Source organism: Scyliorhinus canicula, chromosome 8, assembly GCF_902713615.1.
Source record: "Scyliorhinus canicula chromosome 8, sScyCan1.1, whole genome shotgun sequence".
Taxonomy (NCBI): domain Eukaryota; kingdom Metazoa; phylum Chordata; class Chondrichthyes; order Carcharhiniformes; family Scyliorhinidae; genus Scyliorhinus; species Scyliorhinus canicula.
Window position 1 is genome coordinate 154,414,473 of NC_052153.1, and position 24,700 is coordinate 154,439,172.

General features: G+C 50.5%; 1 protein-coding gene across 1 annotated transcript in view; it reads right to left on the reverse strand.

Annotated features, from left to right (window-relative positions):
• LOC119969932 (ankyrin repeat domain-containing protein 31-like) overlaps positions 1-13,669 on the reverse strand; it is a 273,205-nt gene extending 259,536 nt beyond the window's left edge. The window contains exons 1-2 of the mRNA XM_038803900.1: positions 13,515-13,669; positions 10,247-10,329 (exon numbers count right to left, since the gene is read on the reverse strand). Coding sequence (XP_038659828.1) covers positions 10,247-10,329; positions 13,515-13,615 — 184 coding nt within the window. The 5' untranslated portion in view covers positions 13,616-13,669. The remainder of the gene's footprint in view (positions 1-10,246; positions 10,330-13,514) is intronic.
• Positions 13,670-24,700: the final 11,031 nt, after the last annotated feature.

Consider the following 24,700-nt stretch of genomic DNA (forward strand, 5'->3'; position numbering starts at 1 on the left):
TCCCGTTCGTACGAGGGCATCTTTCAGCATCTGTAGGTGTCTGTTGCGCTCCTCCTTGTCTGAGCAGATCCTGTGTATACGGAGGGCTTGTCCATAGGGGATGGCTTCTTTAATGTGTTTCGGGTGAAAGCTGGAGAAGTGGAGCATCGTGAGATTATCTGTGGGCTTGCGGTAAAGCGAGGTGCTGAGGTGACCGTCCTTGATGGAGACGAGTGTGTCCAAGAATGGAACTGAATTTGGAGAATAGTCCATGGTGAGTTTGATGGTGGGATGGAACTTATTGATGTCATCGTGTAGTCGTTTCAGTGATGTCTCGCCGTGGGTCCAAAGGAAAAAAATGTCATCGATGTATCTGGTGTATAGCATCGGTTGAAAGTCCTGTGTGGTGAGGAAGTCCTGTTCAAACTTGTGCATGAAGATGTTGGCATATTGAGGTGCAAATTTGGTCCCCATGGCTGTTCCGTGCGTCTGGATGAAGAATTTGTTGTCGAAGGTGAAGACGTTGTGGTCTAGAATGAAACGGATGAGTTGCAGAATTGCGTCTGGAGATTGGCAGTTGTCGGTGTTGAGGACTGAGGCTGTTGCAGCAATGCCGTCGTCATGGGGGATGCTGGTGTAGAGTGCCGAGACATCCATTGTGACGAGGAATGTTCCTGGTTCAACTGGTCCATGGGTGCTGAGTTTCTGTAGGAAGTCCGTCGTGTCGCGACAGAAGCTGGGTGTACCTTGTACGATGGGTTTCAAGATGCCCTCGATGTGGCCAGAGAGGTTCTCACACAGGGTCCCATTGCCTGAAACGATAGGACGGCCTGGTGTGTTGGCCTTGTGTATTTTCGGGAGGCAGTAGAGATCTCCAATGCGGGGATTACGTGGGATGAGAGCACGTAGGGTGTTCTGAAGGTCTGGATCTAAGGTCTTGATCAGTCTGCTGAGTTGGCGGATGTGTTCCTTGGTTGGATCTGCGGGTAACTGCCTGTAGTGTTCCTGGTTGTCGAGTTGTCGGTATACTTCTTTGCAGTAGTCTGTTCTGTTCAGTATGACGGTGGCCCCTCCTTTGTCTGCTGGTTTGATGACGATGTTGCGGTTGGTCTTGAGAGTGCGGATGGCGTTGCGTTGTGCTTGGGTGACGTTTGAGGCTGCCTTGTGATTGCGAGTGATGAATCTAGCATTGACACGACTTCTGACGGCTTGAGCATACATGTAGAGTCTAGGGCAGCGGCCTTCCGGAGGGGTCCAATTTGACTCTTTCCTTTTCGGTTGCTGCACTGCAGATCTCGCGGTCTGCTGTTCCGGTTCATTGGTCGTGTCCCTGGGTTCGCTGTCGGCCTCTTGGGGTCTGTGGAAGAATTCCCGGAGCCTCATTCGCCTGATGAATTCCTCCGTATCTGCCGCGAGACTGATGGGGTCCATTTTGGTGGTGGTGCAGAAATTGAGCCCTCTGCTGAGGACTTCGATTTCGTCTGGTTGAAGGGTGTAGTCTGACAAGTTGACAATGGATTTCCCTGTATTGTTTTCGACTGTTGTACCGGGAGAAGCTTGATTGCTGCTGGTGGTGATGCCAAGTTTCTCAAGTTTCCTGTTCTTGGTGTGCATGTAGGTGGCATAGTATTGCTGTCTCATCTGTTTGGCGGTGTTCCGCAGCTGGTCTGCTGTGTCCTGAGCGCAAGTTGAGAATATGGCCTCTCTCTTGGTTTCCAGGTTGCGTCGACTGCTGTAGAGTTGGTGTACGAGGTGTTTGAGGAGTGTGACAGAGGTGCGGTGGCAGAGTCTTTCAGCGTAGTCTGTGTTGTAAGTCGACTTGAGTGGGTTTTTGATCTGTAGTCCTTTCGGGATCTTGTCTGCTTTTTTGCATCTTTGTAGAAACTGAATGTCAGTGTCTATATGCGCGATCTTCCTGGAGATCCTCTCCACTTTGAGCCGGCAGTTTGCGGTGTCAATGGTAGCCATGATGTGGAGATGCCGGCGTTGGACTGGGGTGAGCACAGTAAGAAGTCTTACAACACCAGGTTAAAGTCCAACAGGTTTGTCTATTCTTAATCTATTCTAATAGCCTGGGTCTCAGCATTCTCCTCCACAACATTATCTTTTTCCTGAGTGAATACTGACGAAAAGTATTCATTTAGTATCTCGCTTATCTCCTCAGCCTCCACACACAACTTCCCACCACTGTCCTTGACTGGTCCTACTCTTAGCCTAGTCATTCTTTTATTCCTGACATACCTATAGAAAGCTTTTGGATTTTCCTTGATCCTACCTGCCAAAGACTTTTCATGTCCCCTCCTTGCTCGTCTTAGCTCTCTCTTTAGATCCTTCCTCGCTTCCTTGTAACTATCAAGCGCCCCAACTGAAACTTCACGCCTCATCTTCACATAGGCCTCCTTCTTCCTCTTAACAAGAGATTCCACTTCTTTGGTAAACCACGGTTCCCTCGCTCTACCCCTTCCTCCCTGCCTGACTGGTACGTACATATCAAGAACATGCAATAGCTGTTCCTTGAACAAGCTCCACATATCCAGTGTGCCCAACCCTTGCAGCCTACTTCTCCAACCTACACATCCTAAGTCATGTCTAATGGCATCATAATTGCCCTTCCCCCAGCTATAACTCTTGCCCTGCGGGGTATACTTATCCCTTTCCATCACTAACGTAAAGGTCACCGAATTGTGGTCACTGTTTCCAAAGTGCTCACCTACCTCCAGATCTAACACCTGGCTTGGTTCATTACCCAAAACCAAATCCAATGTGGCCTCGCCTCTTGTTGGCCTGTCAACATATTGCGTCAGGAAACCCTCCTGCACACATTGTACAAAGAACGACCCATCTAATGTACTCGAACTATATCTTTCCAGTCAATATTTGGAAAGTTAAAGTCTCCCATAACAACTACCCTGTTACTTTCGCTCTTTTCCAGAATCATCTTCGCCATCCTTTCCTCTACATCCCTAGAACTATTAGGTGGCCTATAGAAAACTCCCAACAGGGTGACCTCTCCTTTCCTGTTTCTAACCTCAGCCCATACTACCTCGGAAGAAGAGTCCCCATCTAGCATCCTTTCCGCCACCGTAATACTGTCCTTGACTAGTAGCGCCACACCTGCCCCTCTTTTGCCCCCTTCTCTAAGCTTACTAAAACACCTAAACCCCGGAACCTGCAACAACCATTCCTGTCCCTGCTCTATCCATGTCTCTGAAATGGCCACAACATCGAAGTCCCAGGTACCAACCCATGCTGCCAGTTCCCCTACCTTATTTTGTATACTCCTGGCATTGAAGTAGACACACTTCAAACCACCTACCTGAACACTGGCACCCTCCTGCGAAGTCAAATCTGTGCTCCTGACCTCTACACTCTCAATCTCCCGTACCCCAAAACTACAATCCAGGTTCCCATGCCCCTGGCAGCATCTGTGGAAAGAGAAAAAGCTACCACTTCAACTCCAATATGACTCTTCTGTGAAATTTCAGGAGAATAGTCACATTGGACTCAAAGCATTTACTCTGAATAGAAGAATAAGTGGCAACTTGTCTGAAACATACAAGATCCCGAGGGGTCTTGACAGGGTGAATGCGGAGAATTTAGAACAAGGAGTTACTGTTTAAAAATAAGGAATCGCCCATTTAAAACAGAGATGAGGTGGAATTTGTTTACTTATAGGGTTTTGAGTGTTTGGAATTCCTGTAAACGCCTACTCCTGCTCCTAGGATATCGGAGGTAGGCGGGATGCAGATTTGTGGTTACCGTCGTATCAGCCACGATCTTGTTAATTGGTGGAGCAGGCAGGAGGGCTGAATGGCCTACTCCTGATCCTTGTTGGTATGACTATGTCAGGGTGTTGCTTGACCATTCTTTGGGACAGCTCTCCAATTTTGGCACAAGCCTCCAGACGTTCATAAGGAGATCTATGCGCGGTCAACAGGGTTGGTGGGCTGTTGTCATTTTCGGTGCCTAAGTCAATACTGGTCCACCCAGTTTTATTCCTTTTTAACTCTTCTGTTGTGGTTCAGTACAACTGAGTGACTTTCTAGACCATTTCAGAGAGCAGACTCATTTTGCTGTGAGTCTGGAGTTACAAGTGGCCTGATTTCTTTCCTAAAGGGCAATAGTGAACAAGATATCTTTTTACAAATGTGATGAGTGTTTTGTCAGCATTACTAAGAACAGCTTTCATCTCCAAATTTATTAATCAAATTTAGATTTCACCAGTTATCATGGTGAGATTTGAACTTATGTTCTCAGTGCATTAGCCTCAGCATTATAATCCGGTACGGTAAAGCCTCCATAGACCCAGGTAATCATAGATTGCTTTCCCCTTTGAGGGGGAGAGCTGACTGTAGCGATTTAACCCGAGATCACCACACCTCAGGGGAGGGGTGTGGTGAATGTAATATATATATATATATATATATATATATATATATATATATATATATATATATATATATATATAAATAAATGATAATTCACACTGTCTTTGTAAGCACAGTAGCGCTATCCTACCACTAGGAGTAGCAGCTCTGGGAGTACTCAGGAACTTGTACTGGGCTCCACCCTTGGCTCCGCCCATGACTCCTCCCCCTAGTGCAGCTGTATAAATACCCTTGTCTAGAGTCAGCCTGAGTTCTAAGAGTTCATCAACGGGTAACAGGCTGGCTCTGAAGTAAGTCGATTAAAGCCTAGATTCATATCGGAAACACGTGTCTGGTGAATTGATGGTTCCATCAATTTAATCGACTCAGGAACAGTAAAGATCGATTATGGAGTCGGCCCTCAAGCCTGGAACTCGACCCGCAGGATGCAGAGGCTAAAGAAATCTTCTCCCACTGGATGCGGTGCTTCAAGGCCTACCTGGCAGAATCGAGCACAGCCGAAACAACAGAGGAACAGAAGCTAAGTCTACTGCACGTGAGGGTGAGCCACAGAATCTCTACGCAACTAAACTCGGCCAGTTCATATACTGCGGCGCTAGCAGTTCTCGGTAAAATTTATGTAAGGCCTATTAATGAAGTTTACGCTCGCCATGTGTTCACGACTCGCTGCCAGCGGCCTACAGAATCACTCGCCTAATTTCTAAGGGAACTCAATAATTTGTCCAATGACTGTAATTACCAAGCGGTTACCGCGGCTGAACACAGGGAACTTGCTGTACGCGATGTTTTTGTAGCGGGCCTCAGGTCTAACTATGTGCGCCAACGACTGCTGGAAAAGGGGGCCCAGGACTTAGAAACGACTGTGGAAGCTGCTACCACGATGGAGGTCTCCTTCCGCAGCCTTAACTCGTTCCCCGCGCACCCCGCGACCCAATCATGGGCCCCCGACCAGCGACTCCCCCAGGCCTGTGCTACGCAGCCGCCCAGCCACCATGCTGCCCCAGCCAGCCACTATGCTGCTCCAGCCAGCCACTGTACGGCTCCAGCCTGCCATTTCTGCGGCCAGAAACAGCACCCGCGGCAGCACTGCCCGGCCCGCAACGTGACCTGCAGCAGCTGTGGGCAAAAAGGCCATTACGCAAGAGTGTGCCTCGTTAAAATGGCCCCAGCTTCCAACTCCCCAGCTACTCGAAGTAATCGCTCCCCTCACTCGCGGGGCCCGAAACGCTGCGGCCTATGCACCGACTCCGCCCTCTCCAGCCACGTGCGATCCATGGGGGCCGCCATCTTGGAAAACCTCCACCACGCGGCCGGCCACGTGCGACTCATGGGGGCCGCCATCTTGGACGCCATCTTCCTCGCCGCCTGCCACGTGCGATCCATGGGCCCGATCGGCATCTCCGCGCTCGGACAACTCTGCGGAAGAATTCAAATTCATAGAATTTTCAGTGCAGGAGGCGGCCATTCGGCCCATCGAGTCTGCACCGGCTCCTGGGAAGAGCACCCTACCAAAGGTTAACACCTCCACCCTATCCACATAACCCAGTAACCCCACCCAACACTAAGGGCAATTTTGGACACTAAGGGCAATTTATCATGGCCAATCCACCTAACCTGCACATCTTTGGACTGTGGGAGGAAACCGGAGCACCCGGAGGAAACCCACGCACACACGGGGAGGATGTCCAGACTGCGTACAGACAGTGACCCAAGCCGGAATCGAACCTGGGACTCTGGAGTTGTGAAGCGATTGTGCTATCCACAATGCTACCGTGCTATTCGACTATGAACTCAGAGGGCAGTCATCACGGGGCCACTCCAGCACAGCTGATCGAGCCGCCAACTACCCGCAACTCAGCGCAGTCACCCTGGACCAATCACGACCAAACAATCTACGAAACTCGATGACAGAGGTCCATATCAACGGGTACAAAACGCCATGCCTCTTCGACTCCGGGAGCACGGAGAGCTTCATACATCGAGACCTGGTAAGATGCTGTTCGCTCCCCGTTTTCCCCATGCAGCAAACTATCTCGCTCGCTTCAGGCTCCCATTCGGTTCAGATCCAGGGGCCCACCGCCGCGACACTCACAATCCGAGGCGCTAGCTACTCGAAATTCAAACTCTATGTTTTGCCCGAACTCTGCACGCCACTCTTATTAGGCCTAGACTTCCAATGGAACCTCAAGAGCCTCACTCTCAGCTTCGGAGGGCCCCTGCCCCCACTCACGATCTGCAGCCTCGCTACGCTGCGAATTCCGCCCCCTCGTCTCTTCGCCAATCTCACAAAGGACTGTAAACCCATAGCCACTCGTAGCAGGCGGTATAGCCTGCAGGATAGGGTATTTGTCAGAGCAGAAGTCCAAAGGCTACTCAGTGAGGGGGTTATAGAGGCCAGCAATAGTCCCTGGAGAGCTCAGGTGGTGGTCGTTAAGACCGGGGAAAAATTCCGTATGGTGGTCGACTACAGTCAGACCATAAATAGATTTACGCTCCTCGACGCGTATCCCCTCCCCAGGATTGCAGACATGGTAAACCAGATCGCCCAGTACCGGTTCTTCTCCATGGTGGATCTGAAGTCTGCATACCACCAGCTCCCAATCCGCCCGGAGGACCGCCACTACACGGCATTCGAGGCCGATGGCCGCCTCTTCCATTTCCTCCGGGTCCCTTTCGGCGTTACTAATGGGGTCTTGGTGTTCCAACGAGCAATGGACCGAATGGTGGACCAGTACAGGCTGCGGGCCACGTTTCCGTACTTGGACAATGTCACCATCTGTGGCTATGACCAGCAGGACCACGACGCCAGCCTCCACCATTTTCTCCAGACGGCACAGAAACTGAATCTCGCGTACAACAAGGAAAAATGCGTTTTCCGCACAACCAGACTAGCCATCCTCGGCTACATCGTGGAAAACGGAGTCCTGGGCCCAGACCCGGACCGTATGCGCCCCCTCTTAGAACTCCCCCTCCCCCATTGCCCCAAGGCCCTCAAACGGTGCTTGGGCTTCTTTTCCTACTACGCCCAGTGGGTCCCTCAATATGCGGACAAAGCCCGCCTACTCTTTAGGACCACACGATTCCCCCTATCAGCCGAGGCACGTCAGGCCTTCGAAGGCATCAAGGAGGACATCGCCAAAGCGGTCATGCGGGCGGTGGATGAATCCACCCTATTTCAGGTAGAGAGCGACGCCTCAGAGGTAGCTCTTGCAGCCACGTTAAATCAGACAGGGAGACCAGTTGCTTTTTTCTCCCGTACCCTCTCCGCTTCAGAACTCCAACACTCTTCAGTCGAGAAAGAAGCACAAGCCATTGTGGAGGCTATCCGTCACTGGAGGCACTACCTCGCAGGTAGGAGGTTCACCCTCATCACCGACCAAAGATCGGTTGCCTTCATGTTCGACAACTCGCAAAGGGGCAAAATTAAAAACGACAAAATTCTGAGGTGGTGGATCAAACTCTCCACCTACAATTACAATATTAAATATCGACCCGGGAAGCTCAACGAGCCTCCGGATGCCCTATCCCGCGGGACATGCGCCAGCGCGCAGATCGATCGATTAAAAGTCATCCACAATGACCTCTGCCACTCAGGGGTCACCCGGCTCGTCCACTACATCAGGGCCCGAAACCTGCCTTTCTCCAACGAGGAGGTAAAAGCGGTCACCAGGGACTGCCCGATCTGTGCAGAGTGCAAACCGCACTTCTATAGACCAGACAGGGCCCACCTGGTCAAGGCTTCTAGGCCCTTTGAACGCCTCGCGATTGATTTCAAAGGGCCACTCCCCTCAACTAACAAGAACGTTTACTTTTTAAACGTCGTAGACGAGTTCTCCCGTTTCCCATTCGCTATCCCGTGCCCCGACATGACCTCCCACACAGTCATTAGGGCCCTGCATAGCATCTTCACACTGTTTGGTTTCCCCAGCTACGTACACAGCGATCGGGGTTCGTCCTTCATGAGCGACGAGCTGCGTCAGTACCTGCTCGACAAGGGCATTGCCTCAAGCAGGACTACCAGCTAGAACCCCAGGGGGAACGGGCAGGTGGAAAGGGAGAACGCGACGGTCTGGAAGACCGTCTACTGACCCTCCGGTCTAGAAAGCTCCAAGTCTCCCAGTGGCAGGAAGTCCTCCCAGATGCGCCCCACGCTATTAGGTCCCTTTTGTGCACGGCGACCAACCAGACCCCTCACGAGAGGCTCTTCAATTTTTCCAGGGGCACTACCATGGGGGTCTCACTTCCGGCATGGCTGAGGACGCCGGGCCCCGTACTTCTGAGGAAACATGTCAGGGCGCACAAAACAGACCCCCTTGTTGAAAAGGTGCTCCTGCTCCACTCCAACCCCCAGTACGCATTCGTCGAGTTACCTGACGGCCGTCAGGACACGGTATCCCTCCGGGATCTGGCACCCGCCGGATCCAGCGCCCCCTCTACCCCCATAGAAGGACCTCTCACCCTACACCCCATGCTGCCGCCCCCTCGCGCTCCCGAGCCCACGAGCTCGCTCCACCAGTTCCGCGCCCCCGCGCCGGCCAGCCCCCGGTCGAACCAGGAGAGTATGAAGCTCGGATACAACCCTCACTGGAGTCCGCCATCGTACCCCAGCGCACAACACCCATCCAGCCACCGCAAGAGGCTGCAACCCCAGTGCTCCGCAGATCGCTGCGGACAATTTGACCACCGGACAGACTGACGTTGTAGGCCACCACTCCCACCGGACTTGATTTTTCTTTTGCAGGGGGTGAATGTGGTGAATGTAATATATATATATATATGATAATTCACACTGTCTTTGTAAGCGCAGTAGCGCTATCCTACCACTAGGGGGAGTAGCTCTGGGAGTACTCAGGAACTTGTACTGGGCTCTACCCTTGGCTCTGCCCACGACTCCTCCCCCTAGTGCAGCTGAAAAATACCCTTGTCCAGAGTCAGCCTGAGTTCTAAAAGTTCATCAATGGGTAACAGGCTGGCTCTGAAGTAAGTCGATTAAAGCCTAGATTCATATCGGAAACACGTGCTGGTGAATTGATGGTTCCATCAAGGGGCAAGTTTGGGTTTTGGCCAAGACGCTGTGAAGCAACAATGCTGACCATTGTGCTACCGTGCCACCCACTTTAGAATCAAATGAAAAGGCAGCTATTTTTTGATCATGTCAGTGTGTCAGCTTTCAGACAATTTAGTCCCACATGTGTCTCCACAGACTTACATTTGTATTTTTTCAAATATATATCCATTTCTCTTTCAGAGGGCTATTAGAAATTTTCATCTATTTCATGTCTTAATAACCGATTGCATTATTAAAACAGTTCTCCTATGGTCTCCCCTCATTTTTGTAATCATCTCAGTGCATTCCTTCTGTTACCCAAGTTCCGACCATTGGAAATAATTTTCTCTTTCCCTCAGTCAAGCTTTAATTTTAAACAGTTGTCATATATCCTCTTAACCTTTGCTATTCTAAAAAGTGTCCAAATTCACTTGTCACATTTTGTATTTTGTTTCTTATCCTCGTTATATTTTGTATTTAAAGATTCTTATCCTAAACGATCTCTTCTGATTCCCTATCTTAATTCTAATCGTGAAGTTAGTATCCTCCTGATATTCATGCCTGTGTAAACATTGAGAAAGATTTGGATTCAACTATGCCTTTGATAGGGCGTTAGTCAGCTCAATAACACTGTTTAAACTCACACAAAGGATGTACTCATGGGTGAGGTAGCAAAAGATTTGCTGACACCCAGTGAATCTTATCTTTAAAGAAATGTCAGTATTGTCACATGGGTGTGAATAAATGGACAAGAGGAACAAAAAGATAGTGGGGAAAATATGAGTATATGTACCTCTTGATAAAGTTAGACATATAAAACCAAAATAATTACCTCCAAACACTGCTTCTGTGCCTGAAGTAAAATCACTCATTGTATGGTACAGCTGAAAAGCATTTTTGTGAATAAACAGCATCCTACATGAAATAAGCATAGAAATCTATTTATAACAGCAATATTGAAAAGCATCATTTGACAAGTTACACTAGCCATAGATATGTTCCAAAGACAAATGGAACTGCTGAATTCAGGCCCATTGCTATGGACGACGTTCACCAAAACCACAGCTTGGATGGAGGCAGGCATTTATGTACTCAAGTAAGCAATGTTGGTATCATTCGAAAAGTGAGGGCGGGGGCGAAAAGTGAGGGCGGGGGGGGGGGGGCGAAAAGTGAGGGCTGGGGGGGGGAGAAAGCGAGGGCGGGAGAAAGCGAGGGCGGGGGGGGGAGAAAGCGAGGGCGGGGGGGAGAAAGCGAGGGCGGGGGGGAGAAAGCGAGGGCGGGGGGAGAAAGCGAGGGCGGGGGGGAGAAAGCGAGGGCGGGGGGAGAAAGCGAGGGCGGGGGGGGAGAGGAAGCGAGGGCGGGGGGGGGAGAAAGCGAGGGCGGGGGGGGAGAAAGCGAGGGCGGGGGGGGAGAAAGCGAGGGCGGGGGGGGAGAAAGCGAGGGCGGGGGGGGAGAAAGCGAGGGCGGGGGGGGAGAAAGCGAGGGCGGGGGGGGGGGAAAGCGAGGGCGGGGGGGGAGAAAGCGGGGGGGGGGGGGGGAGGAAAGCGAGGGCGGGGGGGAGAAAGCGAGGGCGGGGGGGGAGAAAGCGAGGGCGGGGGGGGGGAGAAAGCGAGGGCGGGGGGGGAGAAAGCGAGGGCGGGGGGGGGGAGAAGCGAGGGGGGGGGGGGAGGGGGGGGAGAAAGCCGAGGGCGGGGGGGGAGGAAAGCGAGCGGGCGGGGGGGGAGAAAGCGAGGGCGGGGGGGGATGGAAAGCGAGGGCGGGGGGGGGAGGAAAGCGAGGGCGGGGGGGAGAAAGCGAGGGCGGGGGGGGAGGAGGAAAGCGATGGGCGGGGGGGGGAGGAAAGCGAGGGCGGGGGGGGCGAGAAAGCGAGGGCGGGGGGGGAGAGAAGCGAGGGGCGGGGGGGAGGAAAGCGAGGGCAGGGGGGGGGGGAAGAAAGCGAGGGCGGGGGGGGAGACAAGCGAGGCGCGCGGGGGGGGGAGGGAAAGCGAGGGCGGGGGGGGAGAAAGCGAGGGCGGGGGGGGAGAAAGCGAGGGCGGGGGGGGGAGAAAGCGAGGGCGGGGGGGGGAGAAAGCGAGGGCGGGGGGGGAGGAAGCGAGGGCGGGGGGGGGAGAAAGCGAGGGCGGGGGGGGAGAAAGCGAGGGCGGGGGGGGAGAAAGCGAGGGCGGGGGGGGGAGAAAGCGAGGGCGGGGGGGGAGAAAGCGAGGGGGGGGGGGGGGAGAAAGCGAGGGCGGGGGGGGAGGAAAGCGAGGGCGGGGGGGGAGAAAGCGAGGGCGGGGGGGGAGAAAGCGAGGGCGGGGGGGGGAGAAAGCGAGGGCGGGGGGGGCGAAAGCGAGGGCGGGGGGGGCGAGCGAGGGAGGGGGGGGGGCGAGCGAGGGGGGGGGGCGAGCGAGGGAGGGTGGGGGGGCGAGCGAGGGAGGGGGGGGGGGCGAGCGAGGGAGGGTGGGGGGGGCGAGCGAGGGAGGGTGGGGGGGGCGAGCGAGGGAGGGTGGGGGGGGCGAGCGAGGGAGGGTGGGGGGGGCGAGCGAGGGAGGGTGGGGGGGGCGGAGCGAGGGAGGGTGGGGGTGGGCGAGCGAGGGAGGGTGGGGTGGGGCGAGCGAGGGAGGGTGGGGTGGGGCGAGCGAGGGAGGGTGGGGGGGCGAGCGAGGAGGGTGGGGGGGGGCGAGCGAGCGAGGGTGGGGGGAGCGAGCGAGGGAGGGTGGGGGGGGCGAGCGAGGGAGGGTGGGATGGGGCGAGCGAGGGAGGGTGGGATGGGCGAGCGAGGGAGGGTGGGATGGGCGAGCGAGGGAGGGTGGGGGGGGCGAGCGAGGGAGGGTGGGGGGGGCGAGCGAGGGAGGGTGGGGGGGGCGAGCGAGGGAGGGTGGGGGGAGCGAGCGAGCGAGGGTGGGGGGAGCGAGCGAGCGAGGGTGGGGGGGGCGAGCGAGCGAGGGTGGGGGGGAGCGAGCGAGCGAGGGTGGGGGGGAGCGAGCGAGCGAGGGTGGGGGGGGGCGAGCGAGGGAGGGTGGGGGGGGGGAGCGAGGGAGGGTGGGGGGGGGGGAGCGAGGGAGGGTGGGGGGGGCGAGGGAGGGTGGGGGGGGGGAGCGAGGGAGGGTGGGGGGGGGCGAGCGAGGGAGGGTGGGGGGGCGAGCGAGGGAGGGTGGGGGGGGCGAGCGAGGGAGGGTGGGGGGGGCGAGCGAGGGAGGGTGGGGGGGCGAGCGAGGGAGGGTGGGGGGGGCGAGCGAGGGAGGGTGGGGGGGGCGAGCGAGGGAGGGTGGGGGGGCGAGCGAGGGAGGGTGGGGGGGGCGAGCGAGGGAGGGTGGGGGGGGCGAGCGAGGGAGGGTGGGGGGGCGAGCGAGGGAGGGTGGGGGGGCGAGCGAGGGAGGGTGGGGGGGCGAGCGAGGGAGGGTGGGGGGGGCGAGCGAGGGAGGGTGGGGGGGGCGAGCGAGGGAGGGTGGGGGGGGCGAGCGAGGGAGGGTGGGGGGGGTGAGCGAGGGAGGGTGGGGGGTGTGAGCGAGGGTGGGGGGGGGTGAGCGAGGGTGGGGGGGATTGAGCGAGGGAGGGTGGGGGGGGGTGGGGGGGGGTGAGCGAGGGTGGGTGGGGGGGGGGTGAGCGAGGGAGGGGGGGGGGGGTGAGCGAGGGAGGGAGGGGGGGTGAGCGAGGGAGGGGGGGGGGGTGAGCGAGGGAGGGGGGGGGGGGGTGAGCGAGGGAGGGTGGGGGGGGTGAGCGAGGGAGGGTGGGGGGGGTGAGTGAGTGTGGGGGTGTGAGGGAGAGTGGGGGGGGTGTGAGGGAGAGTGGGGGGGTGAGTGAGGGTCGGGGGGGTGAGTGAGGGTCGGGCGGGTGAGTGAGGGTGGGGGGGGTGAGTGAGTGAGGGTGGAGGGGGGTGAGTGAGTGAGGGTGGGGGGTGTGAGTGAGGGTGGGGGGTGTGAGTGAGGGTGGGGGGTGTGAGTGAGGGTGGGGGGTGAGTGAGTGAGGGTGGTGGGGTGAGTGAGTGAGGGGGGGTGAGTGAGTGAGGGTGGGGGGTGAGTGAGTGAGGGAGGGTGGGGGGGAAAGTGAGAGGAGGGAGCTGAGTTCTCGGGCTATCTGTGACAGGAACAGATTGCTGGCTCCACTTTTCACTTGGATACCTCTCCACGCGAAGCTCTTCCTCCTCGCCCTCACTGTCCTGGACGGAACCCTCCACGATGGTCTCCTCACTCTCACAGTCCGACATCGCCTCCAGCTCCATCCTGGAGCTGAAAGCGGCGTTTCTGAGAGCATACGATCCTATCGGCAGGCTGCGAAGCCGCTAGTCCCTCAACAGGAAATGCGCATGCGTCCTATCTAAAATGAATAGCGCGGCATCCCAAGCGCAGGCGCGCTGGCCAAGTCTCTGAGGTGTGTGCAGAAGGGTACAAGCAGTAGTCTTGGTGTTCACCAGATGAGGAGAGGAGAGGGATAATAATAGGCAGTTGCTGAATATGAAGCAGCTAATGCCCCTTAAGTCCCAGGTTCTCCAATGAGAAATATTTTTGTGAATGACTTTTTGGGTTTTATGTAAACTTTTCTTGGATTTTTCAAGGGATTTTATTGGCTTGCGAAATATTATGTATGTTCCTGATGCAACATCAATATGTATGTTATTTGATAAGAAAAAGGTGTTAGATTGTTTATTGTGCAATACATTACCGGGACAATTATGACAATGTTTGTGTTACGCAAGTGCACCTTATGTGGTCCAATTTGCTCTTCTATAATGTTGGAGGATGCATCTGTGCCATGTAGGGGATAAGAAAATGGCACACTTACTAAATGAGTACCGTTAAGCTGTAAAACAAAGGTTGCGATTCTCCGGAAACAATTCTAAGTGTGGTGGCCAGTGGGAATTGCCATGAGCTTCCCGGTGCTCAGCCCACCGAGGCTGGCAATGCAATTCAACGATCCACTTAACGAACCTTTGCGGGCAAATTAAGACTCGCCAGCTGATTTGCAGGGACTGTGTTCACGAGCCCCCCGCTAACAAGGTCGAGCAGCACTTAAGCTGCACTTGCTCAACCAACCCCTGCCAGCTCACAATAATGGCGCCGCGGAGACCGGCCCAAATATTCGGGGACGCTAACCTGAGGAGGCTCCTGGATGTGGTGGATGCCAGGAGGGATGTCGTAGAGGTGACTGGGGTGGCCGAGGACAGGGCAGTCACCCACACGAAGGCTGGCGGACACTGCAGAGGGGCTTTTCACAGTAACTTCATTTGAAGCCTACTTGTGACAATAAGGGATTTTCATTTCATTTCATTTCAGCGCTGCCTGGGACGAGGTGACCAGGAGGACTGACCTCCAGTGCCGAAAAAAGGTCAATGACCTACACTGGGGCAGCACGAGTAAGTAGACACCAATGTCCCCATCCACACAGCCCTACCCTTCCTCCAACCCCACCCCCCCCCAACCTCCCTTCAGACCCCCATCCTACCACTGTGAACGATGCCCCTTCTGTGTCTCCACAGGAAAGGTTCTCCCGGGAGAGGGCCCAGACTGGTGGAGGGGTGCCGGACTTAATAATCCTCACCTTCTTCGAGGAGCATGTCCTGGAGGTAACTGGGGTGGCCGAGGACAGGGTAGTCACCCACACGAAGGCTGGCGGACATTGCAGAGGTGAGGAACCACCAGACTCCACCTGGGGGACCTGTCAAACGTGAGTCGTTATTGCCTTACTGACTGACCCATTCCTCCCAATGAACACATGTCCATTTTCCCGCAGGTCATCCAGGTGACAGTGCCGGCCCATCCTGGACAGCATCCTCTCCTGGCTCCCATGGGAGCTCCGAGGATGCAATCACTATAGTTGCGGCACAGCTGTCATCCCCATCCTCCACCTTGGTGGGAATTGTTAGTGGGCAGGCTTCGGAGGCACAATCTGGTGAGCACCACACTGCTGCCGATGCACATCAGGTAGAGGCAGGAACCCCCAGGCGAGACAGCAATCAAAGGGCTGCTGGATCCCAGAACCCAGCTGGGTCCCAGCCTGATGTTGAGTCTGTGTCACAGGGGTACCCGAAGCTGATGGAGACAATAGAGAGCAGCCGGGACATTCAGAGGGAGATGTCAGCATCACTCCAGCAGATCCATAGTGGGAACTTGTAATACTCCTTAAAGACCCTTGTATACATCCATTTTGACACCTCTGTCACTTCTATCCGCAATGCGGGCCGACCTTCGAACACTTGGCCCATCTCTCCGGGTATCTCCGCTGTCCCTGTGGCACCCACCCATCCTCTGGCCGTGGACATGTACTAAATGATCTGTTCGGGCTGCACGTAGAAAAATACTTTTCACTTACCTTGGTACATGTGATAATAAACAAATCCAAATCCTACGGCGGCCCAACTTTGCAGAGAATCCCCATCCCCAGCGAGAGCCCCCCATCGAGCACTTGGGTGGCACGCCCAGCAATCCCAGGCTCTTTGCCTGTGAGCAAAGATGGCTACTCACCTCCTCGGCTCTCCGTAGATGCCCTTCTGCCAGGTTCACGTTTTTCAAAAGGAGTACTAATCGGCACCAGCGTGACCACTTGCTGGGGGGCCACTGAATGACAGGAGGCAGTTGGATATGGGGTGACTCCTGTTAATTGTACGGAAATAGGGCTTAAGTGGTGATAAACTATTTGGTGCCTGGCATGGTTCTCGTTTTTGGCCTCTCCTGCTATTACCGGCCTTGTTTCACTTGAGCGGGTGCGTAACGAGGCCAGATAATCACGCCCAAAACCTTGAACCACTGGCAGATTACTCTTCAGGCATGAGAAATTACGAGGAATAATGAAACAACACTCAAAGCTGAAATTAGACACTAGTAACTTTACCAGGTTTGAATAATACCCCATTACAATATATTGATTAATAATATACCCCATTAGTCACAAATATGTCACAAGAAATCGTACATATGATCACCCAGTGAGTGGTTAACGTCCTGCCAATTGTACCATCTAGCTGCTGAACAAGCCACCTGACTTTTTGCAACGACTATATAAGATTCTCCAGAGTTCTGACTAAGCATCAAAGCAAAGTATAGCTTTAAAGAATGTCAGTTTATTGGTTAAAACTCAATTTTACAGCTTTTGTCTCTTTTGCTGAACATTTCTGCAAGTGTTTTACCAGTGACATTATCTGTCATGAAAAACATCTTCAGCTGTATGCAGCCAACAGCATTCTGTATGTCAACCATCAATGTTCCCCCAGTTGAAAAGCTCCCGCAAATCTCAACTGCAAATATCAATAAAAAGTGCAATTAAGTCTGTCAAAATATTATAGCTTCATTCAAACCTTATTCACAATAGTGGAAAAGGGCAAATACCAGTGATGCAAGGGAACCTACAATACGTCAAATGAAGGAACTTTGTCGCAAAACTGGATTGGAGAAATTAATTGGACTTAGAATTGACAATTCTCTGGCCTACTTCTAATATTACGGTTTCCATACTAGCATATTAAAACATGCAAGTATAGAAATTACAGAAACAATAGTGCCAAAAAGAGACACATGTTGCCAAAGCTTTTTGTCTTGCCCTCATCAGGACAAACACGAATGCCAGATTTCACATAATCATAACAATTTTCTAAAGCTTTTTTGATACACGAATTGTGCTTTTGGATTGGAAAATCACAAAGGAGGGTAAACAAAACCAAATAATACAGTCCTGTCAGTTTAACATTAATTACTGGAATCTTATCATTGGAGACATAGCGACTGAGCACTTAAACAAGTTGATCAAAGAGAACTATCATCCTCTAATCTAGTTAAATATTTTGGTGAGTCACTACCATGATGGATAGAAAATACTTATAATGTTGTGGATGTGAAATCTTCACTGGTTGGAGTCATACCTAGCACAGAGGAAGGTAATGCGGTAGCTGGAGGTCAATCATCTTAGTTCTGGGACATGGCTGCAGAAACTTCTCAAGGTAGTTTGCTAGGCCCAACCATATTTAGCTGCTTCAACAATGACCTTCCATCATAAGGTCAAAAGTGGGGATGTTCACTGATGATTTTACAATGCTCAGCACCATTTGTGACTCAGATACTGAAGCAGTCCATGCCCATATTATGCAGCAAGAGCTGAACGATATTCAGGCTTGGACGGATAGTGGCAAGTAATATTTATGCACACAAGTGCCAGGCAATTACCGTCTCCAAAAAGAGAAAATCTAATCATCTGTCATTGATGTTCAGTGGCATTACCATCACTGAATTCCCCATTATCCACATCCTGGGAGTTATTGCTGGTCACAGACCGAACTGGACTAGCCATATAAATACTGTGACTATAAGAGAAGGTCAGAGGCTGTGAATTCTGCAGGGAGTCAACTCACCTCTTGTCCTCCACAAGCTTGTCCACCATCCACAATACAAAAGTCAGGAGTGTAATGGAATACTCTCCACTTTCCTGGATGAGTGCAGCCCCAACAACACTCAAGAAGCTTGACACCATCCAGGACAAAACAGTCCGCTTGATTGGTACCCCATCCAGCACCTTAAAATTCATTCCACCATCAATGCACATTGGCAGCCATGTGTACTGACTACAAAATGCACAGCAGCAACTCACCAAGGTTTCTTCAACAGCACCTTCCAAACCCATGACTTCTACCATCTAGAAGGACAAGTGCAGCAAATGCATGGAACATCACCACTTGTAAGTTTCCCTCTAAGCTTCATACCATTTCATTTGGAACTAGATTGCTGTTTCTTCACTGTCACTGGGTCAAAATCCAGAAAATCCTTTCCGAACAGCATTGTGGATGTACTACACCACATGGTCTGCAGGGTTCAAGAAGGCAGCTCATCACCAGCATCTCAGGGTCAGTTAGAGATGGACAATAAATACCTATGGCAAAAGAATAATCCAATACCTGAATCATCTTCAATTTCAGTTGAATTTTCTTCCTCCTGTCTTGCTTTATGAGCTTGATACCTTGTTACTACACAATCTGGGAACAATCCAGGTTCTATGTTTCAATGTTCTTTCACTGCAACCAGCTCTCTTGAAACTATTGAAAATGTCATCATCTGCCAAATTATTTCCCAATAAAAAAATCTGCCCTTTCAATAGATAAGCGAGGAACAATTTCTACTATAACTATTGAAATGAAAAAAATGAAAATCGCTTATTGTCACGAGTAGGCTTCAATGAAGTTACTGTGACAAGCCCCTAGTCGCCACATTCCGGCGCCTGTCCGGGGTGGCTGGTATGGGCTGGTTGTGCATTAAATCATTTAATAGCAGAATTTAATCTAAGGAAACAGGTTCACACTTCCCATGAATGCCCCCTCACATTCACTGGACTATCTATAAGAGAAATGGCATCATTAGCAACCATCAATGAACTGATTCAGTATCTCGCAAAATATTAAGAATAGCGGGGAATTCAGCAATGTTAATGCCGTTGAATGTCAAGCGGCTATAGTTAGATTTACTTGCTTCAACCGCTCCACAACCACCCATATATGTCCCCAATCCTATCCTCCCCCGACTTGTCCAGGAGCAGCGGTGCTCCAGTAGGGCACACCCCGGAAACCTGCGAAACACCCTCCAGTCCTTTCTTACAAAGTCCCTCACCTGCATGTATCTGAATTTACTCCCCCTCAGCAACTCAAACCTCCCGATAACTCATCCAGACCAGTAAAGAGCACAATACAAGGTTGCTTAAAGTTCTGACAAGTGTCAGGAGAAATGGGCTGAAGCTCAATAAGTAAAAGTGCCAATTTGGAGTAACTTGAAGTCACATTCACAAGTTCTCATCGCATGGCATTGAATCTGACTAGGACTAAATCCAAGCAATTCTCAACATGCCTAAACCACACAACAAAAAAGCCATCTTTTTTTTTAAATTTAGAGTACCCAATTATTTTTTCCAATTAAGGGACAATTTAGTGTGGCCAATCCGCCTATCCTGCACATCTTTGGGCTGTGGGGGTGAAACCCACGCAGACACGGGGAGAATGTGCAAACTCCACACAGACAGTGACCCAGGGCCGGGATTCGAACTCGGGTCCTCAGCACCGTAGGCAGCAATGCAAAAAAGCCATCTTAAGAGTAATAGGTATGATTAATTTTATTGGAAAATTCATTCCAAACCTGTCAGCAAAAACAACACATCTACATGATCTCCTGCGCAAGACAACAGATTTCATTTGGACTGAGTAACACGAACAAGAGTGGAAGAAACTCACTAACCACCACACCAGTTCTCACATTTTTTGACCCATCTAAGCAGATTAAAGTTCAAAAGATGAGTCTAAAGATGGTCTGGGAGCAGTTCTTCTGCAACTCGCGCACGACAATTGGAAACCAGTCAAGTATGCATCATGATCCATGATGACAACAGACCAGAGGTAAGCTCAAATTAAAAAAGAATGCCTGGGTTTAGTTGTAAGCTTGGAGAAAATACACGACTATGTCTATGGGCTTCCAATTTTCACAGTTGAGATAGATCATTGTCCTTTGGTTAATATCATCAAAAGAAATCTCAACCAGATGTCTCCACGCATTCAGAGGTTGATGATGAAGTTACAACACTATGACTTCAATCTCATCTACACGCCAGACAAATATTTGTTCTTAGCAGATGCATCATCGAGTGCGCTGATGCAAAGTATTGGTGGTGAGATTACTGAGGATGAAGATCTGCATGTCAATCTTATTTCCACACTACCACCAGTATCGGATGCGAAACTACGTGAGATCCAAGAAGAGATCAGGAAGGATCAAACTCTACAAGAAGTTATGAGGAACATCAACTCAAACTTGCCCAGAGGTCAATGCATGGAGTTCTACAATATAAGATCTGAACTCAGTATCATTAATGGAGTGGTAGTTTATTTCAACACTACAGTCATACCTCAGTCTCTTTGCAAGGATGTACTAAAGATACACTAAGGATATCTTGGGATTGGAAAATGTAAATGGAGAGCTCATGGCTCTGTTTACTGGCCAGGTATAAACCAGAATATTGAAAGGATGATCAGTTGTTGTGACACATGTCAGATGCATCATTGCAAGCAAACAAGAGAACCTGATTTAAATATCTGATTTACCTACGGCACCACAGCAGAAAATAGCTATTGATCTCTTTCACCTATGAGGGAAAGATTCTTTAATTATCACAGATTATTTGTCAAACTATCCCAAAATGGCTCTACTGTCGAGCATAACGGCAAGCAGTGTAATATTACATACCAAGTCAATTTTTGCTAGACACATAATTCCGCAAGTCGTGAGTGACAACGGTCCTTGTGCTAGCTCAGGGGTGGGCAAACTACGGCCCGCGGGCCGCATGCGGCCCGCCAAAGGTATTTCTGCGGCCCACCAAGTCATTAAAAAAAAAAAAAAATTTTTTTTTTTTTTTTTTAATTTTTTTTTAAAAGGTTAATGGGTGGGGGGGCTGTTGGGTTACTTACTGGCATAGGGTGGATACGTTGACTTGAGTAGGGTGATCATTGCTTGGCACAACGTCGAGGGCTGAAGGGCCTGTTCTGTGCTGTACTGTTCTATGTTCTATGTGAGGCGCCCAGAATCATAACCGGGTGAAGTAATTATTTTACTTAATATACTATGCGGCCCTTTGTGAATTGTGAATTTCTGAATGCGGCCCTTGCACGGAAAAGTTTGCCCACCCCTGTGCTAGCTGGAAAGAGTGGCAACACTTTGCAGTCATACATGATTTCAATCACATCACATCGAGTCCATTGTACCCTCAAGCCAATGGAAAAGCCGAAAAAGGTGTACATATTGTTGAAGAAAGCAATTGACAGTTAATCTGATCCATATCTCGCACTATTGAGTTACAGAGCACCACCATTGTCACATGGTAGATCGCTAGAAGAGTTACTCATGAATAAAAGGTTGCGTGCCACACTTCCATACTGGGAAAAGAAGGAGGAGAATGCAGTGGTACTGCAGGAAATGCAATACATTAAAGAGAAACAAAAGCAGTGATATGATAGAGTGTCTAGAACATTATCACCTCTGAGTAGTGATGACATTGTGAGAGTAGACGATTTAGGTAATTGCAAGGAAAGCCATTGTACATGAAGAAGTAGCACCCCATTCCCACAATGTACAGACAGAGGATTGGTTGGTTTTAAGGAAAAAATCATCGCACACTCTTGAAACCCAGGGAAAACTTTCTCAACAACGTGACGAATTACAAATCTACATCATAATCACAGCAAGCTGCAGTGTCAGATAGCTTAGCAGTTCCTGAGCATGAGGATGTCACGGAGAACATTGAATCTACAAATTCTGAGCAGCAAGGTCAAACTTTGAGAAGATCGACCAGAGTCAGAAGAAAACCTGATCGACTCAATTTGTAGATTTGGATTAGTTGTATATACTATGCTTACTGTCCTTGTGTTTGTGTGTGTGTGTGTCTATATGTATGTATATATATATATATAGTTTCTAAACCAGTTTTAAAAATTAAAAGAAAAATCATACTGTTAGACTCATAGGCTCGTGATATCACATTTAAATATACTGATGTTACTGTATTGATTTATTCTTTCAAAGGAAAGGGGATGGAGTGATATCATGCTTTTGTTATAATTCACCAACTGACCACTAAAAGTCTCACTAGTATGTAAGCAAATGTTAAAGTCAGCTGACCCCCTCAAACTGGCTAGAGAAAACCAGAGAGGCTGCTTGTGCATCATTTAATGTTTTTTTCATCTGTTCCCTTGTATATAGTTTGCCCACAGTTAAAGTTAATAAATCATTTAAAGCTTTAACTACAAGTGTTCTTGTAATAAATAAGGCCATCCAACAAGAACATTACACACATCAGGGCTGGAAAATCTCTGCCATGTCTTTGAGCCACTGTAATTGTGTTGCAGCCTTCTCAAATGAGGTAAAATATCTTTCAACCCTGTCTTCAGCAAATTTAAACACTAGGTTAATGTCCTTTGCCAAATCAAAACTCAAAATTGGATTTGACAAACCATCCAAACCACCAATTCTTTCTTCACCACAAAAACCAAAGTTTTGTATCTGATGCAAACTGTCTCTCTTCCTTTTCTCTTTGAGCCACTAATTCAAGTTCTTTATGTTCCATTCCATCTGCTGTGCTCTTTCCTCCCTTGCTGTCTTCTTTCCCTAGAATTCTATTTCAAGCTTCCGCAATTGTCTTTCCTTCTCCTTTTCCTCTATCTTGAGTTTGAGTCATAGAATCGTAGAATTTACAGTGCAGAAGGAGGCCACCCAGCCCATCGAATCTACACAGGCCCCTGGAAAGAGCACTCCACCAAGCCCACATCCCCACCCCATCCCCGCAATCCAGTAATATTTTGGACACTAAGGGCAATTTATCATGGCCAATCCACCTAACCTGCACATCTTTGGACTGTGGGTGGAAACCGGAGCACCCGGAGGAAACTCACACAGACACGGGGTGAACTTGCAGACTCCACACAGACTGTGACCCAAGCCAGGAATCAAACCTGGGACCCTGGAGCTGTGAAACAACTGTGCTAACCACTGTGCTACCATGCTGCCCTTTCATTCCTCTTTATTCTTCAAATTCAGGTTTTTGCTTTTATCTATCCCTTGCCAATTCAAGTTGCCTCAACTGCAATTACATTTTAGATGCTATGTTTTATTTGATTTAACCTCTTCCTCTTGTAATTCCAAATTCTGTACTAAAATATCCAGTATTTCTGTTTGTTGGCACTTGTTTTTACCTCAACCTTCAACTCTTGCTAACCTCTTGATTTAGCTATTCTTGCTTGTTGCAAAACATTCAACGTTATAACTTTCTGTTCCAGAAATGTCTTCATCATTGATAAAACCTCCTTGCTGTTCACTTAGTATTGTAAAATTCACTGTGAACTCCTGTTAGCCCAAACCTTAGCAAATTCCAGCACACAGACCTGTGAATATGTAAATTTACAATATCGCTAGAACACCCAATTGTGATGAACTTGGTAGAGAGCTGTACGTTTTGGATATCTTTTATTTGGAAACACAGCAACATTGAAGTAACAGCAATAAAGATATTTCCAAGTCAGGATGGTGTGTAACTTGGAGGGAACTTGTGTTTCGATGCATCTGCTGCCCTTGTCCTTTGACGTGGTCACGGTAACGGGTTTGGAAGATGCTATTGATAAATCCTTGATGAGTTGCTGAAGTGCACCTTGTAGGTGGTACACACTGCTACCATTGTGCATAGGTGGTGGAAAGAGTAAATACTTATTGTGGTGGAAGGGGTACCAATCAAGCAGGCTACTTTGTCCTGGATGGTGTTTAGGTTTTGAGTGTTGCTGGAGCAACATTCATCCAGGCAAGTGGTGAGCAATCCATCATCACACTGTGATTTGTGCCTTGTAGATGGAGGGCAGGCTAGGGGAATTAGGAGGTGAGTAACTCTCCACAGAATTACCAGTCTCTGAGATCTCCTGTGGTGACAGTATTTATATGGCAAGTGCAGTTCAATTTTTGGTCAATGGTAATGCCAGGATGTTGATAGTGGGGGATTAAGCGATGGTAATGCCACTGAATGTCAAGAGGAGATTATTAGATTCTCTCTTGTTGGAGATGGTCATTGCCTAGCAATTGTGGGGCATGAATGTTACTTGCTATATTAATTCAGAGGAAAGCTGTCGGAAACTAAGATGGGTTTATTTACAGGTTTAAAATTGTGGTGAATATAACTTGGTAATTCACACTGTATCTTTGTAAGCGCAGTAGCGTTATCCGACCACTAGGGGGCGTAGCTCTGGGAATGCTCAGGAGTTTGTACAGGGCTCCACCCTTGGCTCCCCCCACGACTCCTCCCCCTTGTGCTGCTGTATAAATACCCTTGTCCAGAGTCAGCCTGCAGTTCACCGAGAGTTCATCAACGGGTAACAGGCTAGCTCTGTAGTAAATAGATTAAAACCACCGTTCATAACGGAAAGCACGTGTCTGGTGAATTGATGGTTCCATCAAAAATATTTGGTGTAATGCAGCATCTCACTCTCAGGACAATCCTAGCAGGGAGGACTTGTTACACCAGGCCCTGAGTTGGGCCTGCTTTTATACCTTGCTCATGACGAGCCCCAGGGGGTTGGCCTCCGTCCCCTACCTGGGAACTTCATACTCCACGAGTCCCTGTGGTCCTTGTGGGGGTTGTGACACTTGTCACTTGTCAGCCCAAGCCTGAATATTGACCAGATCTTACTGCATTGGCTTTATCAAGGGGTGATCATGACTAACAAATTTGATTGAATTTTTTGAGGAGGTAGATTTTTATTTAATTTGTTCTTGAGATGTGGGCGTAGCTGGTTGGACCAGCATTTGTTGCCCAT